Genomic DNA, 22,071 nt, shown 5'->3' with positions numbered 1-22,071 from the left:
TAATGCTTTATGTAGTTAAAAGCTGGTCTTAAATGCAAACAAATTCTTCTGCCTCAGCCTTCTAAGTACTCAGATTACAGGTATGTGCTACCATGCCTGGCTAGATTGTAAGTTTTAATGGTATACTAATCTTCTCATTATACATGTATAATATATAATCTTGTTAATTATATCAAAAATGTAAACTGATTGTTTGGTAAAAGTCTGTTCAACACATAAGTATCTGAAATGGTCCAACAGAACTTCATTCCTGTGTGAATTAGGACTTCAACGATAAAACTGGATTTTATGGAACAATGAGGTAAGAGAGTACTAATCATACAGGTAGTTTCCCATATATATGGGATACAACACACTATCCTTCCTTGGGTACCAGAGGGTGAACATGGGCCTCCCACATGCTAGCAAGTGAGTGCAATTCCCACCTCTTTCCTTTGACTTCTTATTTTGTGACAGCCTCACTAAGCTTCGTAGACAGACCTGGAACTTGGGATCCTCTTGTTGCAACCTCCCAAGTAGCTGTGATTACAGGCCTGCATCACCAGGCCTAGTGATTTTAAAAGATATTAAAAGGTATTTTACCTCCGAAAATAAAATGCTTCCTTCTGTTCATATAATCAAAGAATGGAAAAAAATCATACAAATATAATAACAATTCAATTCTCTAGTATTGCTACAATATTTATTACCCATTGTACTTTTTCATTTTCCTAATTGAGTTATTACATTATGAAAAACATAGTATTCCTCAAAAGAGAACACTCATACTACCAGAGAGAACAAAAAAGAAAAAAAAAGTAACATTAAAATAAAAACAGGTGGTGAATCCCTGAGAATTCAAGGCTAGCCTGAAGGCCAGCCTGATCTATAGAGTGAGTTCCAGGACAGACAAGGCTACACAGAGAAACCCTGTCTCAAAATGCAAAAACCAAACAAACAAACAAAAATAAAATAAAAATCAGGCTTAGTAGTGCATACCTTTAATCCCAGCACTTGGGAGGCAGAGGCAAATGAATCTCTGTGAGTTCAAGGTCAGCCTGGTCTACAGACCAACTTCCAGGCCAGCCAGGGCTACCCAGTGCAACTCCCATTTCAATAAACAAACAAAAACCAAGAGTCATAATCTCTACAGGACAATCTGACAACACTAAATGTCCCCTCGGCCTCATAATCATCCCGGCAGTCATTGTCAACATCCCCTCTCTTGGTCCACACTGAGGTATAAGCTTCAGTGGCAGAAGATACTGAGCACATACACTTTCTGTTCACTTCTTCATACAGTTTGCTCAAAGAATATGTAGAATCATTTGCGGTTTTAATATTCTGTGTGTCATATATGATTGTGACACCTCTTGAAACAACTGTAAAAATGAAGAGCCTCTCATTTGGCTTCAAACAAGCTCTTGTGAATTACATATTTTATATTCTATGCTAATTAAAAACATACCAACCTATCACCAGGTGCTGCTCGATATCTCGCACCGGGGATCAGGACTGGGTCATCATCACTGTCATCTGTGTCCTGGAGAGCAGAGTCCCTGGTTGCTGTGTCTTCGTGAGCTAAAGGCTCGATGGCTTCTGTTTGAGATGGGAGCTCAGGATTGGTGCTAGTCTGACTGGTAACACTCTCAGTGCCAGTCTGCTCGGAAGCCTCCTTGCCTGTTTCAGACAAAGTAACTTCTGGAACCCCACACGGGCTGTCAGGAGGTGGGTCGTTCCTTTCTCCCGAATTAGGATCCAATGGCTCAGCTGGGAGGTTAGTAGATTGTGCTGTCAGAGAACAAAGTCGTGTATAAGTTAGTCATGTGTTTATCATTACATAATTAACATAGGAACTGACATGTTCTAATATTAAGTCTGATTCCCTTAAAAGACAGGAAAATGGCACAGCTATCGTTTGGAAGTGACCTTTTCCTCCGGAGAGATTTATACAGATTAACACTGTTTAGGTTTGTCTATGAGCCAGTTTCCTAAAGACAGAGACAACTCACCTATATCTATCTGGTTTTGAGTGAGGTTTTCTGAAAATGTTCCTTTCTCTGATAGTTCTTCAGGAGCTCCTAGAGTTAAACAAAATTATCATTAAATCTAGTTTTTAAAGAAAAATAAACATAACACCCCAACATTCCCTTAAATAAATGTCTCTTAATTCTGTGATAGAAACCTTTGACATTCAAATAAATCTCATCATCATTAAATATAGCTTTTAAAGAGAAAAATAAATATAACCATAACATTCCACATTCCTTTAAATAAATGGCTCTTAATTCTGTCTGGGTGATAGAAACCTTCAACATTCAAATAAAATCTCACCCCAGAGCCCGACAAAATGGTTCAGAGGGTAAAGACACTTGCTAAATGCAAGCCTGGAAACCCGAACTTGATCACTAGTGGAAGGAGGGAGCAGACTTCACAAAGTTGTCCTCTGACCTCCACAAGCATTTCCCCACATAATACATTTTAAAAGTAAAACAAAATCTCACTCTACAGAGAACAAACAAAAATGGACCATTGTTGGGGAGTAGAAAAGAAAAGGTGGCTATTCAGCACTGAGGTTTCTGCTTAGAGAAAAAAAAATAACCTAACCTGTTTCACTGTCTCCTTCAGGGGCTTGCGTAGAACTCTGTGGGACCGAGGGTTCCTCCTGACCCTCAGATTTGCAATGGTTCCCATTTCCTCTGGAACTTGAGGCTGTACTGCTCCTGTATTACAAGAAGATACGTGATTCTACCAAAAGTTAACAAAAGAATTTTGATTTAACTTTATATTTTACAACTTAAAAGCATATTATAAAATTCAGAACATAAGTACTTGATTTTTTAAAAAAAAAGAAATCATGATGGCTTCCAGCACACATCATCTTAGAAAGATTTTAAGATGAGGGCACTTTAATTCACTATTTTGATGCTTCTTGTCTGCTACACATTTCTACATGCCCCTTAATGTGTGTGTATGTGCATGTGTGTAGAATCAAACAAAGGACTTCATACATGCTAATGTCACACCTTCAGTCCCAGTTTCCACTGAATTTTAAGTGAATTATATCATTTCCCTTTCTATCTACAGAATTAATGATTTTATAGAATTTAATCATACCCCCCCTCTTATACTCTAATGTTGTATATGTTTAAAAATTGAGATGACTGGAAGCCTCCAGTGAAACATTGTCAGTCCTGGTGTGTGTGTGTGTGTGTGTGTGTGTGTGTGTGTGTGTTTACAGAGCATTACAGTTTTGTAAAAAAAAAATTATATTTTCTATTTCAGTTTTAATACCCATCTGATGATGGCCATAGTCCCATTATCATTTATGGCTATAGCAATAAAATAAAAACTAATTTTTAGTATGTATTCCGTAAGAAATCATGCCTATGTATAGGGGAGGTCGACAAGGAAAGAGGAAGACTATGACATCTGTATAACAGTCTGAGATAGGAAAATCAAATTTACAGCCGGCGAGATGGCTCGGTGGATGAAGTGCTTGTTGTCAATCCTGATGCCTGGAATTTGATGACCTAAGGGTGTCTTAGGCTTCCATATCTGTGCCATAATGGACACCCACACATCTATACACATGCAGAAAACAAACAAATGTAAAAAGGCAAATTACTAGGGACTTTTGCCAAAGATTTTGCAAAATTCCTTTTAAGCAAATTACAAAAGTCACTTTCATATTTTTTAAAATATGGATAAAATATGATATTATTTTAAAGAATAATATGTACCTACATGGGTATTTTTGCACACAAAAAAAAAATGTCAGGAGGATTGTGAACCAGCCTAAAGTGTTGTCGCAATAGGATCATTTCAGTTAAATATTTTATGCTGTTTCTTTTTTCTTTAAAGAACGTATCTTTTTCTTTCTTCCTTCTTATTTTTAATATATGGTTATTTTGCCGGCATGGATGTCTATGTACCTACCACATGGGTGTCTGGTTTGTGAAGCAACCAGAAGAGTGCATCTGATCCTTTGGATATGGAGTTACAGATTTTTGTGAGCCACCAAATGAGTGCTAAAAACCAAACCCAGGTCCTCTGGAAAAACAGCAAATGTCCTTGACTGATGAGCTGTCTTTCAAGCCCCTGAAAATGTCTTTCTAACCAGGAGAGAATACAAAGCCACTGTGGTAAATAAAACCAAATATGCTACAGTTTTTTCCCTCACTGAGAAAGCTATAAATACAATGCTAGAGTACAATAGTTATGACGATTAAAATATTATGGTACTAACTTAGGAAAAGATCCACTAATGGAAAAGTTACATTACGGTATTCTAGACCACAGTGAAATGAGAAGCCTACACAACAAACGGCACTGGGACAAAGGGACATCATGTGGAGAGCCAGTGCTATAGCTCAGCATCACACTTGCTAGAAAAAAAATCCCGAATTAATAAGTAGGTATTTTTACTATAAAACTAGACAAAACACAAAAGTAAGATGAGAGAAGGTTTTCCCTAACTCTGGGAAGAACGGGCTTTTTAAAGCATGAAGATTACAGGCAGAAACTGTAAATGCTGTGAATAAACTGGAAAACAAACACCGAACTTGGGAAACAAGGTGACAAGGTGCAAAACAAATGCGGTCACCCCCACCTGCTTCTACCATGGCTCTCACAGGCCAACAAGAAAGGCTGGAGAGCACACCTATGGGGGTCTTACCATATGCAAAATGTGCTAAGGTTAAGGTACTTTTTCTACAAAAATCCTGTTAAATCTTTACAACAAACCTTAGAAATAGTTTTTTTTTTTAAATGTCCATTTCCATTTTAGAAAACGGATTTAGAGAGATTCCTCAGGCTGTCAAGTTATAGTGTACTCGACTGCCTCTCTGTCTTTAAAGAAACTAAAAACAAAAAGCAACACACATACTAAAATAAAGGAAATATGAATAGTTTATAATGTTCTGCCTTCTCAACAATATAAGCTGAATATTTTAAAAAATAAAAATGGTAGTATTTGATAAACTAATAAATGACAATATATAGTAATTTTTAAGTGAAATTAGCATTCAAGAAAAAAGAGAATCAAACTTAGAATTGTCTGAAGACATTCTTCCCAAGAAGGCAGTCTTGTATAGAAAGGTGAGAGTAAAGAAGATAGGGAGCAAATAATAAATATGAGAACCTCATGTTAAATTTTATATCATGGAACAGAGCCCAGACATCATGCTTTAAATGCTATAGTAAAACACTTGGGGTCATCAAGAAACTCCACTGACTTAATCTTCAAACACACACCTACAATTGGATTCTTGACAACCTCTGCTGCTCCCATTCTGGCACAGCCCATAGCTAATGTTTACTCTGCTTATGGCTAGAGTCTTTTTAACTGGCATTGGTTTCTACTATGGTACAATGTGAACACAAGAACCAAAAATATCTTTTGTGTTTTTAAACACCCTCCTCATTTTCCTGGCTGATCTTATCTGTTGCTCCTTTGTCTCTCCTCTGTTCGCTCCACTTCACATACATGAACTTCCGGAAAGATCCCTGCACACCCAGACCTGACTTGCTCAAATGTTGGGCAGGATGTCTCTCTGCCTCAGACGTCCTTCCCCTGCATGCAGGTCCTCTTCTCACTGATGACTGACCTTCCCTAGGTTTCCCGATTGTCCTTATCTGCTCTATTTTCTTCCACAGAATTTAGTACCTTCCAAATGCTACACTGTATACTTATTTAGTGTACTTACTGTCCGCTTCGTCCACCTAGAATGTAAGTTCCAGAGGGCACAGATTTTTTTAAAAAAACATTTTTTTCTTATGCATTTCCAATGTCTAGAACCACCCTTGGCACACAGAAGATCTTCAACAACATTTGAAATCCTATTTAATCAGGTTTTGTTGTAAAATACATTCAAATATACACACACAGAGGTCAGTGAACTGAATAAATTAACATATAACCATATATTAATCAATCATACAACATAAAATTATATGTTAATAATATATGAACATGCGATATATAATTTGCACATAATACACCTTATGTTAGTATAACAGTATATGATGTATTTGTATAAATTTAATATATTAACATGACTTATTACATGTTATTATAAATAATTGATATACATACTATATAATGCTTTATATAATTATTCCAGCACATAATTATATATTTAGAAATAACCTATTGTCACCAAACATTTATAAATTGCAAATTAAACAAAGTTAAATAAAAATATTTGGATAATGCTCAACCAAAAGGCCTCTAGACAGTGGGAAAAAATAAAATGTTTACATAAATTGGTTTTTTAAATGTAAGAATTAGCTAAATAAATATATGAACAAAATTAGAAATGTCATTACAGACAACATATATAGCATTAGATGAGTATAAAAGTTAAACTTTTCTAATAATAAATTACATAACAAGTAAAATTATTTAAAAATCATGATTAAAAATATATTAAACAGAAGAATAAAATATGTTTGTTCACAAACTTACTAAAATATAAAAAGAGAAAGCCCTTTAAAAATAAATTGGCAGCATCTTTTGATCTAAATATAGTTATCTCTGGAAATATATCTCACAGATATAATGATGAAAGTAAAAAAAGAAAAAAAGTTTGAAAAAGGACTTTTCCCTCAATAGGCTAAAAATAATAAGTTCATTTTTCAATTAAAAGAGAATAAATAAGTAATCTAGAACATCCCAACTGGATGGACTAGTAAAATAACAATTAGTACAAGTAACCAAAGGAAAATAATGTTTAGTTACAGTTAATGATGCTTGCTATAAAGTTAAGTTTAACAAATGCAGAATGGGGTATCCTCAGCATAATGAAAACTATGTTATAAAATGCAAAACATATATATGTATACATACATACACACACACACACACAGAGAGAACAAAGACTAAAATACTTTAATGTAGGTGATTATATTATTGTTTGTGTTTTTTATCAGAACAAACATCCCAGGATTACAAATATAATTAGCTACATTTTTAGAAATGTAAATTCTTGGGCCTGGCTTCACACCCAATCAGCAGGTGGAATTTATTGACGTGTAGGTTTTTTTTTTTTGGTTTTTTTTTTTTTTTGGTTTTTCGAGACAGGGTTTCTCTGTGGCTTTGGTGCCTGTCCTGGAACTAGCTCTGTAGACCAGGCTGGTCTCGAACTCACAGAGATCCGCCTGCCTCTGCCTCCCGAGTGCTGGGATTAAAGGCGTGCGCCACCATCGCCCGGCACGTGTAGGCTTTTTTGAGTTTGATTCATTTTGTTTTGTGTGCACATAGGTGTGTTGTGTGTGTATGTGTGTGACACGTACACGTGCTAGAAGAGGTTAGGAGTCTTCCTCTGTCACTATCTAGCTACCGGCTTGAACTGAACAGGAAGCTCCTTGGTGAGCTCAAGGGATCGCCATTCTCTGCCCCCAGTGCTAGGGTTACAGGCATATACAAGCATGTGCAGCCGTGCTCAGCTTTTTACATGGCTGCTAGGGGCTCCGACTCGTGTCCTCATGCTTGCACAAGGGCTCTGATCCACTGACAATGAGCTCTCCCTGCAGAGCGCTATTCTGTGTATTTACAAGTTCTTCAAGGAATTTAAGGCAGACTACGGTTTCACAACCAATACAGTATAGCAAAAACAAAACATAAAGTACAGAAAGAGCAGATCTAGTATAATTCTACAAAAACAGCTAAGAACGTCTTCACAAACATGTCAACTTACCATTCATCTGTAAAGTTCAGCTTTATTGTGCTTGTAGTTGTTCCTTCTGTGCTGTAGTGCAAACTTAAAACTGGTTCACCTGTCCCTGGCTTGGGGCTCAGCCTTTCATTATTGTTATCTGAAAATTGTGTTTAAAACATTTGAAAAAGTCTCTGAAACCAGTAAAAAAATATGACATTTCCTAAAATTTAAAACTTAAGTTAGGTTGTTCTTGTCATAATTTTTATTCATGTTAGTTTCTCCTTTAAACTTCAAAACAACATTATTAATTTCTATCATGGTATACATGGCTCCCTCAGATTTAGAGGGAAATCAAATACACTGAAAACCATACCCTTTCATTAAGGAATCAAAAGGTATTAACATGCAATTACGTACATAATAAACTGGCACCTTACTTAAAAATACCCATGATTTACTTTTTAGTTGCTTGAACACCAGAAGGATTAGCAGCGGCTAGAGTGTAAGAAAGATGAAAGGGCTCAAGGCTCTGCACAGAGCTGCTCAGGCAGAAGCTGCTGAGTTCTTGGCAAGGCAGCAGTGTACTATACTTTGACATTTTCTAAAACTGCTTCAATATTTTATGATAAATTCAGCTTTTATTCTTAACTGATCTTGCAAAGAAGGTATTTCTTAGTAATGGACAATAATTTCACCTTAAAATTTATAGGGTATTCTACAATATATAATATCTTTTTCAAAATGGCAAATAAAGGTGGGCATGGTGCTCACACCTGTAATCCCAGCACTTAGGAGGCAAAGACAGGAGGGCTTCCAAGATTTCAGGGCCAGCCTGTGTTCTACAGTTAAAAACAGGCCAGCTGGCCTACAGAATGAGACCGTCTTTCAAAAAGAAAAACTTCATATTTGGCTGGGCATGTCTGCATACATCTGTAACCCCAGCATTCAAGAGACAAAGACAAGTGAATTGCTCTCAATTTGAGTTCAACCTGGTACATATAGTGAGTCCTAAGCCTGCCAAGGCTGTTTAGTAAGATCCTGTCTCTAAATTAATCAATTAATCAATCAAACATAATGGCAAATCAAAGGCACAGAAACTGTAGAGACTATTCACAGCCCTTTCCCCAAAGAGTGAAAGGATAACCAAGGACAGAAATCCAACAGAACTTAAAAACTTCCCATTTGATGGTCATGAACAGCTTGTGGAAACATGAGAATACACAGGGAATAAACATGGGATACACAGGCCCATGCAGGGTCTTAACTTGAAGAACATACCTTCTCTTTACTTTTGAAGATACTGGAGCACTTACTGAAAGAATCTCACAGAACCTCTGGTCTAGCTTATAACCAGGAAACATAACAGCATTTCAATTAACTACTGGAGCAGAAAGGAGAGAGCATGCCCCAAAGGACAAGGGAACCGAAAAAGCTCAATGCTTACACTTCATTTTAAGTTCTAACCTGTGAGGAATCTTAACTTACATGATTAATTCTTATTTTAAAATAAAAGTGTAAAGACAAAAGCTGGCATCCCAAATTATAAAAATCACTTTAGTTCTATTCTATTTTTTGGACCCCATTTTAATATAAACAGCTACTAGGAATGAACTAATAATCCATAATAATGTACTCTCCCCCTCTCTCCCCCCTCTCTTTCATCAGTGTCTCACCTTGGAGCCTTGGTTAACTGAGAATTCACTCTGCATACCAGGCTGAGATGAACTCACAGAGATCAGCCTTCCTCTGCCTCCCAAGTGCTGGGACTAATGGTGCGCACCACCAAAGCAGGCCTATAACAATGTCAGCACCTCAGTACTGTACAAGGGTCTTAGAGGAGACATTTTACAGAACAGCATTCCAGTAAAACCACAAAACTTTCCAGTAAAACCCTGGAAAATATCAAGAATGAGATTTACATCTGTCTAGTCTTTTACTCTTGAGTAAATTTATAGTTGTTAGTCATTTGTCCAGACAAATGACTTTGTTCTTTAGTTATGCAATTGAGATTTTCATCCCATTGATAATAAAGACACTATTGTTTTAAGGTTGCTGTAACTGAAACTAAATAAAGCCTGGGGTGATCAAGAACACAGGCAGAGCTAGATCTGGTGTTCTCAGAACATTTTATAAAATATGTTGCTATTTATTTTTCCTCTAAGGTAAGGAAGGAATAAAGGGTATGGTGGCACACATCATTAAACCCATGCCAGGGAGGCAGAGGCAGGTGGATCTGAGTTCAAGGTCAGCCTGGTCTACATTGCAAGTTCCAGACCAGCCAAGGCTACCTAGTGAGACCCTGTCCTGAGGGAAACGGGGGGGGGGGGGGGACGGGGAGGGTATGTTTATGAGCAAGTGTACTGCTCTCCTAGAGGACCTGAGTTCAATTCCCAGAACCCATGTTGGATGTCTCATAACTTCCTGTAACTCTAGCTCTATGGGATCTAACACCCTCTTCTGGGCTTCATGGGTAACCCCCTAACCTCTCTCCTACAAGAAAAAAACCCAACAAAATTCTTTTTGAAGAAAATGAAAAAGACAGTTACATATTTCATATACTATTACTACAGGAATGTAGTAAACAAAAGCAAGGAGGAGAGGGAACAGTGCAGAAATATTTCATTAACATTTATATACCAGCCTGCCAAACTCTCCCCAGCAAGTAGTCTCCAGACAACCAAAACCAGTGTCAATTTCTTTCCTAGAGTCACCTACTATAAAATTATTCAAGCACAGTCATAAAATGGGACAATATTCATACAATCATAAAATGAGAATAGCTGATTGACACTTTCCCTTTCAACTCTTAAGGAACTCATCAGCCTTGGCTAAACCTGGCCAATCGCTGTATAAATGGAATGGACTCTTTTATTAGGTACTCAAACTTCAGATTCCTGAGTTGAATGATTTCTATATAGCTGCACATAAATTGTGTCTCTGGTAGAAACACTACACAATACAGAATTTGACTTCTGCAAACGAAGTTCTAGTGTGCGTTAATAACCAAGGATTAGCATTTGTTTCTAACTCTCCTCATTTCATTCTTCTTGGGTTATGCTGCTTTGCATGACTATACACAACTTATTAAGATGGGTTTTCTGAGAATGTCGATTCCTTAGCTAAGAATGGATGTGATTGGGGACTGGAGGAATGTCTAAGAGAATAAGAGCACTGGCTGCTCTTGCAGAGGACCTGCATTTAATTCTCAGCACCAACATGGAAATTCACAACCATCTGTAACTCCAGTTCCAGAGAATCCTTGACTCCCTTGGCCTCCATGGGCACTAGGCACACGCATGGCACACAGACATACATGCAGACAAAACACACATGCACATAATATATAATAAAATATTGTAAATAGATATAATTCACTGTGTGCAATAAAAATGCATATTTTATGCTAAAATTTTCTATGAAAAATACTTCAAAGACCTACAAACTAATGATTTGTTTTTATACCATTTAAAGGATATTTATAAGCATTTAGATTTCCTCTACCTTGTTTAGTTGTTTTAAATAGGAACAGCAAACACATTCTAAAAACTATTTCAAAACTCATTACCTAATATACACATTTTCTTTAATACTTCCCACAATACAGTTTTTTACTGTCAGATGTGGAAGGACACAGTATTCATAACCATACATGGCAGAGCCTGGCTGCTTATCATGTTCCTAACATTTGCTAGCTGTGTGCAGTTTCCTAACTTTCCTCTGCTGTAGTTTCATCGTCTGGAGACCGAAGGTAAGTGTACCTCCTCCATAAGGATGCCGTGGGGAGTAAGGGAACTAACAACGGTTCAAAGCAATGTTTGGTACAAAAAGTGTGATATGAAGTGTTTAGGCTGTTGCTATTATTATTATTATTATTATTATTATTATTATTATTATTATATGATTAATTCAATATTATTAATTCAGTGTTGTGATCACAGAGTATTAGCTCTAACTAAATATCTATCTACCTGCCTATCCATCCTAACCCATACAAACAGATTATGGCTCAACTATTTTACTTGTTTTTATATGTGTCTTTGAGTCTTGATTCCTACAAGAGAAAATAACAATGATAATATCCTCATTATATTATGAAAATATAGGAGGTGACAGAAGTGAAATCCCTTCTTTCCTCCCCCCTCGCCCCCTCTCTCCTTCCTTCCTTCCTTCCTTCCTTCCTTCCTTCCTTCCTTCCTTCCTTCCTTCCTTCCTCCCTCCCTCCCTCCCTCCCTCCCTCCCTCCCTCCCTTCCTCTTTCTCCTCTCTCCCCTTCCAAGTTCTCTTTATGTAATCCTGGCTGTCTTAGAACTATGTAGAGCAGACTGTCCTGAATTTAGAGAGCCACCTTCCTCTAATTCCTGAATGCTGGACTAAAGGTATGTGCTACCACACCTGGCTCAGAAGTAAGCAAAATTCTTAACATACTGCTGATCACATATAGACTTAGTAGATGTCAACTATTATCAGAGACAATGCTAAATTAGAAAATAACTAAGTTAGAAGCATAGAAAATGACTGATTAATAGAAGAATAAAACTAACATGAAATAAAAAAATTCATTTCAAATAACCAGCTGGTAGATGGCAAACCTAACAAAAGCCCAGAACCTGGTGTGAAGTCTCGTTTCACTCTCTTCTGTCCACCAAATTTAAAACATACGACTCACAGATGTGTTCTGGGTGGTAAATACCAAACTAACATTTCTCATTAATTTAAAAGGCTTCAAACATCCTTATTAAAAATAAAAAAATTGCCGGGCGATGGTGACACACGCCTTTAATCCCAGCACTCGGGAGGCAGAGACAGGTGGATCTCTGTGAGTTCAAGACCAGCCTGGTCTACAGAGCTAGTTCCAGGACAGGCTCCAAAGCCACAGAGAAACCCTGTCTCAAAAAACAAACAAACAAAAAATAAAATAAAATAAAAATAAAAAAATTCACCCCGTATTTGATGGCTACCTAAAATACTACTTAAACCAGACATGACAGTGCAGTAAGCCCAGCTATTGAAAAGGTAGAGGGAGGATGATCTCAAGGGTGAGGTTAGGCTGCGTAGCTTAGACTCTGTCATTTAAAAAAAAAAAAAAAACACAGAGAAAGGAAAGCAGGGGGCATGATGTAATTACATTATAATCTCAAAAAATAAAAAAATCACAAATAGGAATAATAAAGGGCAGGGATATAGCTCTTCCTTAGTGTATGCACAAGGTCCTGGTGTCAATCCTCAGTGTTGTGCAAGTACACATTAATGTAACATTCTCATGACAATAGTAAAATTTCAATTTTGTAATAGTATATGAGTATGATGTATGATTTTAAAGCAAATATATATTTAATTAATGGCAAATCCAATTTTACACTTCCCAATCTACCACAGAAGAATTGGTAAAATCAGTTTTTTTTTTAAATATTTATTTATCTATTATGTATACAATAGTCTGTCTGTGTGTATGCCTGCAGGCCAGAAGAGGGCACCAGACCCCATTACAGATGGTTGTGAGCCACCATGTGGTTGCTGGGAATTGAACTCAGGACCTTTGGAAGAGCAGGCAATGCTCTTAACCTCTGAGCCATCTCTCCAGCCCGGTAAAATCAGTTTTGCTAGGTTCCGAGTACCCACTTGTCTCCTATAAGTCAGTGCTTTCACACCACAGGAAGCCCACTTAGGTAAAATTACCCCCAAGTGATTTTTAGTTATCACCTTCTACCTATGATATCACAATAGTAAGTATAAGGTAATCTGCTCAGTCATGACAGACTTTAGCTCATACACAACCACTTTCTTACACCCTCCCCCAAGCTAACTTTCATCCAAAAAGAAAACATTGAAAAAATAAAATGAAATGAAAAAACCTATTGGCTTAAATATCTAAAGAGATATTTGTAAGTTTAATATAATTTTATATAATAATATAATAATTTTATATTATAAATAATAAATAAGAATTTTCTCTTAAGAACAATAAGCATAACAATTAGATACAGAAGTAAAAAGAAAAATTAAATTCTTATTAAATGTATCACTTTCCTAGGCATGCTACACATGCCTATAGTCTCAGGTACTCAGGAATACTTAAATTTAGTTTAGGACCAGCATGGAGAACATACTGAGTCCCAAACTCTTTAAAAAATATATTACTCAAAGGGGAGATGGTAGCACACACCTTTATCCCACATTGAAGAGGCAGAGGCAGGCAGTTCTCTGTGAGTTCAAAGGACAGCCTAGTCTACATAGAAAGAGTTAGATGAACAAGAGCTACATAGTGAGACCCGTCTCAAAATAAAATTATATATATGATTACATATTACATATATGTATATACACACATACCATATATGTAGATACATGCACACCCACATATATACACACATATATGCACATATATGTGCACAAATATATCTATATGTGTTTTATATACATATATATAATATATTCACACATATGGATATACATATAAATGATATATATTATACAGTATGCATCATAGATATCATTGTGGCTGCCCATAATTAGCATAGGAGAACCACCCATATGTTTGTCTACAACTTTAAATTTTATAAATATGATAAAGTATTTCTCATATAACAATGTGTTATTTGTTTTTTTCTTATAATTTTATTTTGAAAGCAAATTGATGAAAGGAAGTAGGTACTACTGAGACAAAGTCAGGAATGGGGAATATGCTCTTGTAGTCCCAGCTATCTTGGAGGCTGAAACAGGATTGTCTGAGCACAATCAGTCCAGGCAGCAAAGTCAGACCTCTGACTACATGTTTTTCTTCTTTTAAAGTTTGATACTTATGCTGTAGAATGTGCATTTATCACCATCTAGGTGATCAAGCACTTTCCATATCGCTTATTTCTCACAGTACTTCCTAGATTTCTTTATGAGGTACTTACCAAAGATAAAACGGCTACTAATAATGTTCAATTTCAATCTAAATGATTAATTTTTTTGGATAATTAAATACATCACTGTCTGTCTATGCAGCAGTATAGGGAGGATCATGAATACAGAGTCCTCACCAGTGGGTTAATGTAACCTTACAGGAGTGAGTGAGTTCCTCCTCAGAGGAAGGTACTGGTAGGGTAAGTTGTTACCAACCCAGTTTGGTTTCCTTAGCTTTCTTTAGCTTTCCCACTTGTCAGCTGTCTTCAATACACTTCTGCTTGTCCCTCCTTTCTTCGGCAATGCATGGAGCAGCACATGACCCTAACTAAAAGCCAAGTAGATACTTTCAGAGCTGAGAGTCAAACCCTTTCCTTATGTGTTCCTCAGTCTCCCTCTCCCCTGCCCCCTCTATTTCCTCCCTCCTCTGCCCTTTCACATACATTTATTTTAAAGACAGAGTCTCACTATGCAGACCTGGCTGGCCTGGAACTCACTGAGATCCACTTGTCTCTGCTTCCCAGGTACTGGGATTACAGACATATGCCAACATGGCCAGCACTTAAGTATTCCTTAATAGCAAGAGAAAACAGACTAAGACGCTTATCCCCCGCCCCCAGCCAAAGAATCTTGTCCACTGCTTCTTTCCCCTATCTGTTTTTCCAGAAAGACCTGTCTTTCTGATGGTTTACTATAATCTTATCAAGATATCTAGACATAATTTTCTCATTAATTTCTGGCTAACCAGTTTCAAAGTATCTCTTATTGTTACCATTATTGTCATTATTTTGTAGTGCTGGATACATAATCTACACTCCTAGATAAGACAAGCAATCTATCCCAAGCCCAGGTTCCATCATTCTACTTCACAAAGATTTTTAAAATTTACTCATTTTCCACTCCTACTGCCTTAGATTGGATTCTTCATTGTCTCTTACCTGGATTATTACAATTTCTTGTATGTTCTGACACTCTTCAATCTTTATCTTCTATTTATTCATTTATAATATTGCCCAATGAACTTTCCAATATGTAAAACTGGGTATTATGCTGAGTTTTCCAACTAAAATAATTTCCATAGCTCTGATCACTTAAAGAATTAATGATGGCACACCTTTAATCCCAGTATATGAAACAGAGGCATGTGGACTGATATCTGAACGTTCCAGGCCAGCCTAGTCTACATAGAAGGTTCCAGGCCAGCCAAGACCAAAGTAAGACCCCATCTCATCACAACAAGCTACCCCCCAAAAAAACCTGACCAAATATTGATACCAATAAAAGTGGTATGACTTCATGCACTGCATATATATGACAGCGAATAAAAACAACACATATAGACTATGGAGAGAGGTATATACAAAACAAGCCTCCAAACAGATTCATGGCTGCAAATCTAATGAGAGCAAATAATAAGCCACAAAGAGGAAAAGGGAGGCACATTGGGAAGTCAGTTTTTTAAAGAGATTGACGCTTAATGGAGAAGTTGAAATTGCTTAACAACAAAGAAGTTTGGGAGTGGGAACAGTGTACGTAAGATATCTGAGAAGGAAAGGAGCTCAGAGTGTTAGCAAGCAGGCTACTTGGTAAGGGCACAGAAAGCGAGCACCATGTTAGCAGACCGAAGGCTACTAGGCAAGACCGCAGTGATTTGAGCAGAGCTTAGGAGACTGAGGCGACTTGACAAGAACACAGTGAGTGAGCAGAATGCCCAAAAGTAAGCTCAGTGAGATAAGGGCTGGATCATGTGTGGCGTATAAGGCTTGGTAGAAACTTCAGACGGAAAAATGGTATGAGTATATATTCACTTTTCAAAGGTTCATCCTGTCTGCTAGTAAAGAATAGACTGTGGCTTGAGAAGACATGACACAGTCAGTTACAGAGTTATTACATTAAACCAGAAGTGACAGGCTGGTATAGTTTATCCTCAGATAACACATGTTGCCATAGGTAAGTCTTACCCATTGCTAGGCCATTTCTGCTCATAGATCTTATCACAAAACTACATTTACAATGGCCTTTAACAATGTAGTTTCTGTTAAACACAATTGATAGTTGACCACCTACAACCTCTCTAGAGGTTGTATGACTACATGGCAAACTATATTACATGACCACCAAATAAAGCACCTCCTAATTTCTATCTCTGGGCTAGTCACCCTCACTAAATGGCATCACCATTCACACCCATGCACTGAGGCCAAATCTGTGGAAGTTAAACTTAAATCTTCCCTTTCTTATGTCCTAAAACCATATATAAAATGAAGTACCAACTAAATAGGTATAATATTTAACATAAATCTATAGAAATTATTTTATGTGGCTAACTAAACATAAATCTACAGTATAATATGTGATGCTATAATTGTATCATATTTTATTACTCTGTATAAAGATAAAACATGGTTAATTCTGTAATTCTCAAATTCATTTACTCTATTTTTTTCTTTTCCTCCTTCACACCATTTTCCACATTGTATTTTGCTTGATTTTTTTTTTAACACAGATTTTCAATCTAACTCAAGGCAATTCTCTACATTGGTCTTCTGAGTGCTGGGATTAAATGCAAGAACTACCACACCTAGCTTTATTTTTTAAGAAGAGGAAAGCAACAACAAGAAGAAAACAAAACACCTACTAACAATACATGCCACCAAAAGATTTAGAAATAAATTATTTAAGACTGAAAGTCAATTATTTAAGACTGAAAGTACAGAAGTTCTAATTTGGTTTTTGAATATTTTTCTAGGACAGTTAGAATTAGACCTATTTCATACCAGACATTATAGACATATTAATTTTTTCACTCAATCAACAGTGAGCCTTCCTATGTACGTTACCTTTCAGCCTATCAAGTCTTAGGGATTTCATGCTTATTCATAATTTTTTAAAAAAAAATGTGAAATCTATTAGCTACTCATTTGCCCTCTTCAACTGAGATAGCTGAAGTCAAGCTGGTGAGATGGCTCAGCAGTAATGGCTCAGCAGTGAAGATGCTTGCAGCCAAGCCTGACCTCAGTTCAATCCCTGGAACCCATTCAGGAGACGGAAAGATCTGACTCCTGAAAATTACCCCCTGATCACTACTCAGGATTGCACCATGTCATGGACCCTTGATATACATACATACCACCTGTAAATATATAAATAAATAATTTAAAGTTATTTTGGGGGGGGCTTAGTATCACTAACATTATTCTGTCACAAAGTGCTTAGAGTACTTTAGAGAATTGAGTTAACATAGTAAGTTCTTAATTTTCAAGAAAGTCCTAAAGTACTTCTTACAGTCTTCCTTTCTGGATCCTTTTTTTCATGTACCTCTTCTTTGTCAGAATGTTGTCCTTTTCCAATTCCTCTCTGTACTGTATCAGATCTGCTAGTAATAAAGCTTGACCAATAAACCTGTGATTGCATCAAGTTCTCCTTAAGACTTTGCTTCTTCAAAAAACTACCAGTGGAAGTGCAAGAGGTTTACCTGCTGGTGGCCCAGCTTTTTTCAGTATAACTTTGGGTTTTTAAATACATTTTTTATTGATATTTATTGAGCTCTACATTTTTCTCTGCTCCCCTCCCTGCCTCTCCCCTCCCCCCTCCCCCATGCTCCCAATTTACTCAGGAGATCTTGTCTTTTTTTAGTTTCTATTTCCCATGTATATTAGATCTATGTAAATCTCTCTTAGTGTCCACATTGTTGTCTAAGTTCTCTGGGATTGTGGTTTGTAGGCTGCCTTTCTTTGCTTTATGTTTAAAAACCACCTATGAGTGAGTACATGTGATAATTGTCTTTCTGTGTCTGGGTTACCTCACTCAATGTTTTCTAGCTCCATCCATTTTCCTGCAAAATTCAAGCTCTTGTTATTTTTTTCTGCTGTGTAGTACTCCAAACTTTGGGTTTATAAGCATAAAAGCTTAAAATTAAAAGCATCAGAGCTGAGTGGGGTGGAAGCATGCCTGTAGTTCCAGCACTCAGGAAGAAGGCTAAGCAAAACCACTGGCAGTTCAAGGCCAATGCGGACAACATATAAGACCTTGTTTCAAAAAGCAAAACAAAACAAAACAACAGAAACAATAAAAAAAATCAACCTATCTTGAGTTTCACCACCAGTTAAGTATGACACAAAACCAAGTGTCATTACCATAGCAACCTAGTAATATGAAATATTACTATGTTCAAATAACTTCTAATGAACAATGGGGCAATATGCTAATCTTAAACCACAGTTCTATATGATCTTATGATATACAGCTATAAGAAAAATTTTATCTTCTATTCATTACAAACTATTGAATGAGAGACTTCAGAGTTGTTATAAAATGTTGAAGGCAGAAATAAGCTTACACAGAACATAATTTGTTCAAGCCATGACAGCCTTTTGTGCACAATACCACACAAGATAATTTAGTCCATAAAATACTAATGAAGACCATAATCAAAATGATATACTAAGCAAAAGCAAGAAAGAACTTTGTTTATGCATTGCAATAAAACTATGGATGGATGGGCATAGCGCATCTCCTGTTGCACGCACCCTGTTGCTCATCAAGTGACATGGATCCGAGCTGTTTGTTAACCACAGAAGAAGGAGAATCTGAAACAAAAATGAGATTTCAACTTAAAAGTAAGCAGCAGAAAACTGCACAGCAATGTCATGATAATCTCTAAACTTAAGAAACAAATGTATAAGGGTGGGGAAGAGGAGTAAGTACTGTGGTGTGTTTTCCAAGCAGCGAGTAAGCAGGGTCATGTGCTTAAGATGTTATTCCAGGCAAGCATTTAGCAATCTTGAGTCTGAGTTGAGAAAATATTCTACATCCATGCACACACCTTTAATCAAATTCATATAGCACAGATAGAAGGTGCCAGATAGATAATCAGAAACAGGGTATTTTCTCTAAACAGAAGATACCTTGCCTTTCTTAAATTCCCTCATCAGCTCTTCAGATGGCTTTCATCCTGTTTTGGGAGGTTCAAAGCATGAAATGAGATGCTCACTAGACACTGTGAGATGTTGCTTGCTATACCATGAGCTGAAGGAGTCAGGATGTTTAACAAAAAGTGGTTTGTAGGGAAAATAGGCAATGAATTAAATACCTTCAAAGAAACATGTAACTCTAAAAACTCTATGGTACATTGTGCATAATGAAACTATACTCTGTGAAAGCTTAGGCTTCTTTAGAGGGTACCTGGCAGAAAAAGAAAAGCAAGAAGAAAGCTTAATGGTCTGTGCTTTCTACTTTGGCTTCAAACAGTACAACTCTATTTTGATCTTTTGGATACACTGGGTCTTCATGTGAGAATTTATTTCATTACTGGGTTCTAGTCTTTAGGAAACACTGGAATAAAGGACTGCAATGGAAAAGGCATTTGCCTGGTGTTAACAAGTCTTAATTCTAATAATCAGCAGCATTTTTAGGCAGATTCTTCTTTTTCCCTATCAGCCCATGGCTATAGTACCTTAACAAAATTACTGGAGAATGTACGTTATACATCCCTTGTCTAAAACAAAGCAAAACAAAACAAAAAACCTGAAAATGCAAAACCCAAAATGTTTTGAGTGCTGACATGACCCAAGTAGAGAATTTTACTGCTGACCTATGGTAGAATGCAATCATTAAAAACACTGCATAAAATTACCTCTGATATTTGCATCAAATGTACAGAAAGCACAAATGAATTTCCTGCTAAGCCCTGAGTACTTCCCCCAGACATCTTATTAGGTATATGCAACTATTTCCCCAAAATGCTACTTCTGATCCCAAGTATTTTTGGACAAAGCATGCCTACTATAGAGGAGCCCCAGTGCCCCAGTAGAGCTACAGCAAAAGGGAAAAGTGTGGGTAACAAACATGGCTTTACTTCAAGTGTGAAAATGATCCCTCATTTCTAAGATCTTCTGCCCTAGTTCTTAGTGAATGTTGTTCATGTCTCACTGAGCACTAGCTATGATTCTAACAACATTTCATTTCCTCCAAACAGGTGTTAAGTACAGATCATCCTTAGCTGAATAGGTAAGGGAAATTTCCCAATACACCCTGGTTTCATACCAAATTTACACCATTTGATTGCTTTCATTTGAAGACTGAAGCCTGCTACCAGCATCATTTCTACTAACCTGAAGTCTTCCATATTCTAATATCATACCAGTTTGCTCAGAGAAATTGATAAACCATGACATTATTCTAAAGTCTGAAGCTTTTATTCATCCTTATCTATCATCTCTTCACCGTAATATTTGGTTAAGTTCTTTACTACACAAAAAGGAAAGCGGGAACGGTGGTGTTCACTGGTTCCTTAATCCACCATACTTTTCACTTTAAAATGATTTCTCATTGATTAATTTAGATCTAATTTTGCCACCCGCATTATTTTGAAAATCAGGCAGTTAAGTCTTTAGAAGTAAAGTTATATCTTTCAAAGCAAAAAATAAGCGCCAATTGATTAAACATTGGAAAAACTCTGTAAGAGTCTTTTACAAAATACAGTTCGCCCCTCTGGATTCATTACACATTTCTCCATGCTCTCCTTTAATAGTTAAAAGCTCCAAGACAACGCTAAGGCCACTAAGACATGCACTTCACAAATACTGTTTTTCTATATTATTGAAGTAAGATGTATCTTGCTCTTTTAATAAAATTTAGAAAGTATTACAAAAATACACACTAATGAAGATCTTTAATGCTATCATCTCCACAAACCTGTACTTTAGTCTGACAGTATTTAAAACAATGAAGCTTACATTAAACCAACAACAGAATCCATTATCAATTAAAACATTTTCATTATATTGCTTTAGCCTGTGTATCTCTAAGAATTATTTGTTATTCTTATTCCTTAAAATTTTTCCCTGACTGTTCTTTGGATTGGATAGGGAGAGGGAGGGGGAGTGGGGGAATGGGGAGGGAAATGGGAGGAGGTGGAAATTGTTAATTAAAAAAAAAAGAAAAGAAAAAAATTCAAATTACATTTTTTTGGCTTTCTGTGCTTGTCTATTGTGTGTGGGTATGCACATGCTACAGCTAGCTCATACTTGGAAGCTAAAAGACAAGTTTTGGGAGTCAGTTCTCTCCACCATGTGAGTCCTGAAGATTGAACTCCAGTTGTCAGGCTTGGTATCGGGCTTTACCCACTGAGGCATCTTGCTGGTCCAAAATCTTTTAAATGCTAATGTTTATGACTCTTTGCCTATTGAATTTACTTAATGTGCCATCTTGGGAACATGCAACTCCTTTTAGAATTATTATTTTTCTGTAACATAAATATGTTAAGTAACATGCTTTTCTAATACTAAGTGTTCATAAATGCCTATAACTCCTGTTACAGTAAGACTTCCAAATATTAACACAATAACCAACAGAATAACAAGTAACAACAAAAATGTAAGAAGCTTAAATTCATTGCTGCAACTTTTGTCTATTCTACTCCATATTTATGTGAGATGTTTTAGAAGGCTTTATTACAAAATAAAAATCAGAATGTATTGTCCACTACTAAAAGCAATATGGCAAGTCAACACATTTAAAGTATTTTAAATTATATTATTGTA

At 36.5% G+C, this 22,071-nt stretch overlaps 1 protein-coding gene across 4 annotated transcripts in view; it reads right to left on the bottom strand.

Moving 5' to 3' along the window:
• Positions 1-22,071, bottom strand: part of Dcaf6 (DDB1 and CUL4 associated factor 6) — a 117,225-nt gene that overhangs the window by 21,452 nt on the left and 73,702 nt on the right. For 2 of the 4 annotated variants that reach the window (XM_057769844.1, XM_057769846.1), the window contains 5 exons: positions 19,057-19,116; positions 7,680-7,797; positions 2,587-2,702; positions 1,992-2,060; positions 1,452-1,770 (listed from right to left, as the gene is read on the bottom strand). In XM_057769844.1, coding sequence (XP_057625827.1) covers positions 1,452-1,770; positions 1,992-2,060; positions 2,587-2,702; positions 7,680-7,797; positions 19,057-19,116 — 682 coding nt within the window. The remainder of the gene's footprint in view (positions 1-1,451; positions 1,771-1,991; positions 2,061-2,586; positions 2,703-7,679; positions 7,798-19,056; positions 19,117-22,071) is intronic. The other 2 variants (XM_057769845.1, XM_057769847.1) reach the window with 1 other exon arrangement.

The sequence above is a fragment of the Chionomys nivalis genome, chromosome 5 (genome assembly GCF_950005125.1).
Source record: "Chionomys nivalis chromosome 5, mChiNiv1.1, whole genome shotgun sequence".
Taxonomy (NCBI): domain Eukaryota; kingdom Metazoa; phylum Chordata; class Mammalia; order Rodentia; family Cricetidae; genus Chionomys; species Chionomys nivalis.
Note: the sequence above shows the minus strand (reverse complement) of the source record. Positions and strands in the feature narration are given on the sequence as shown.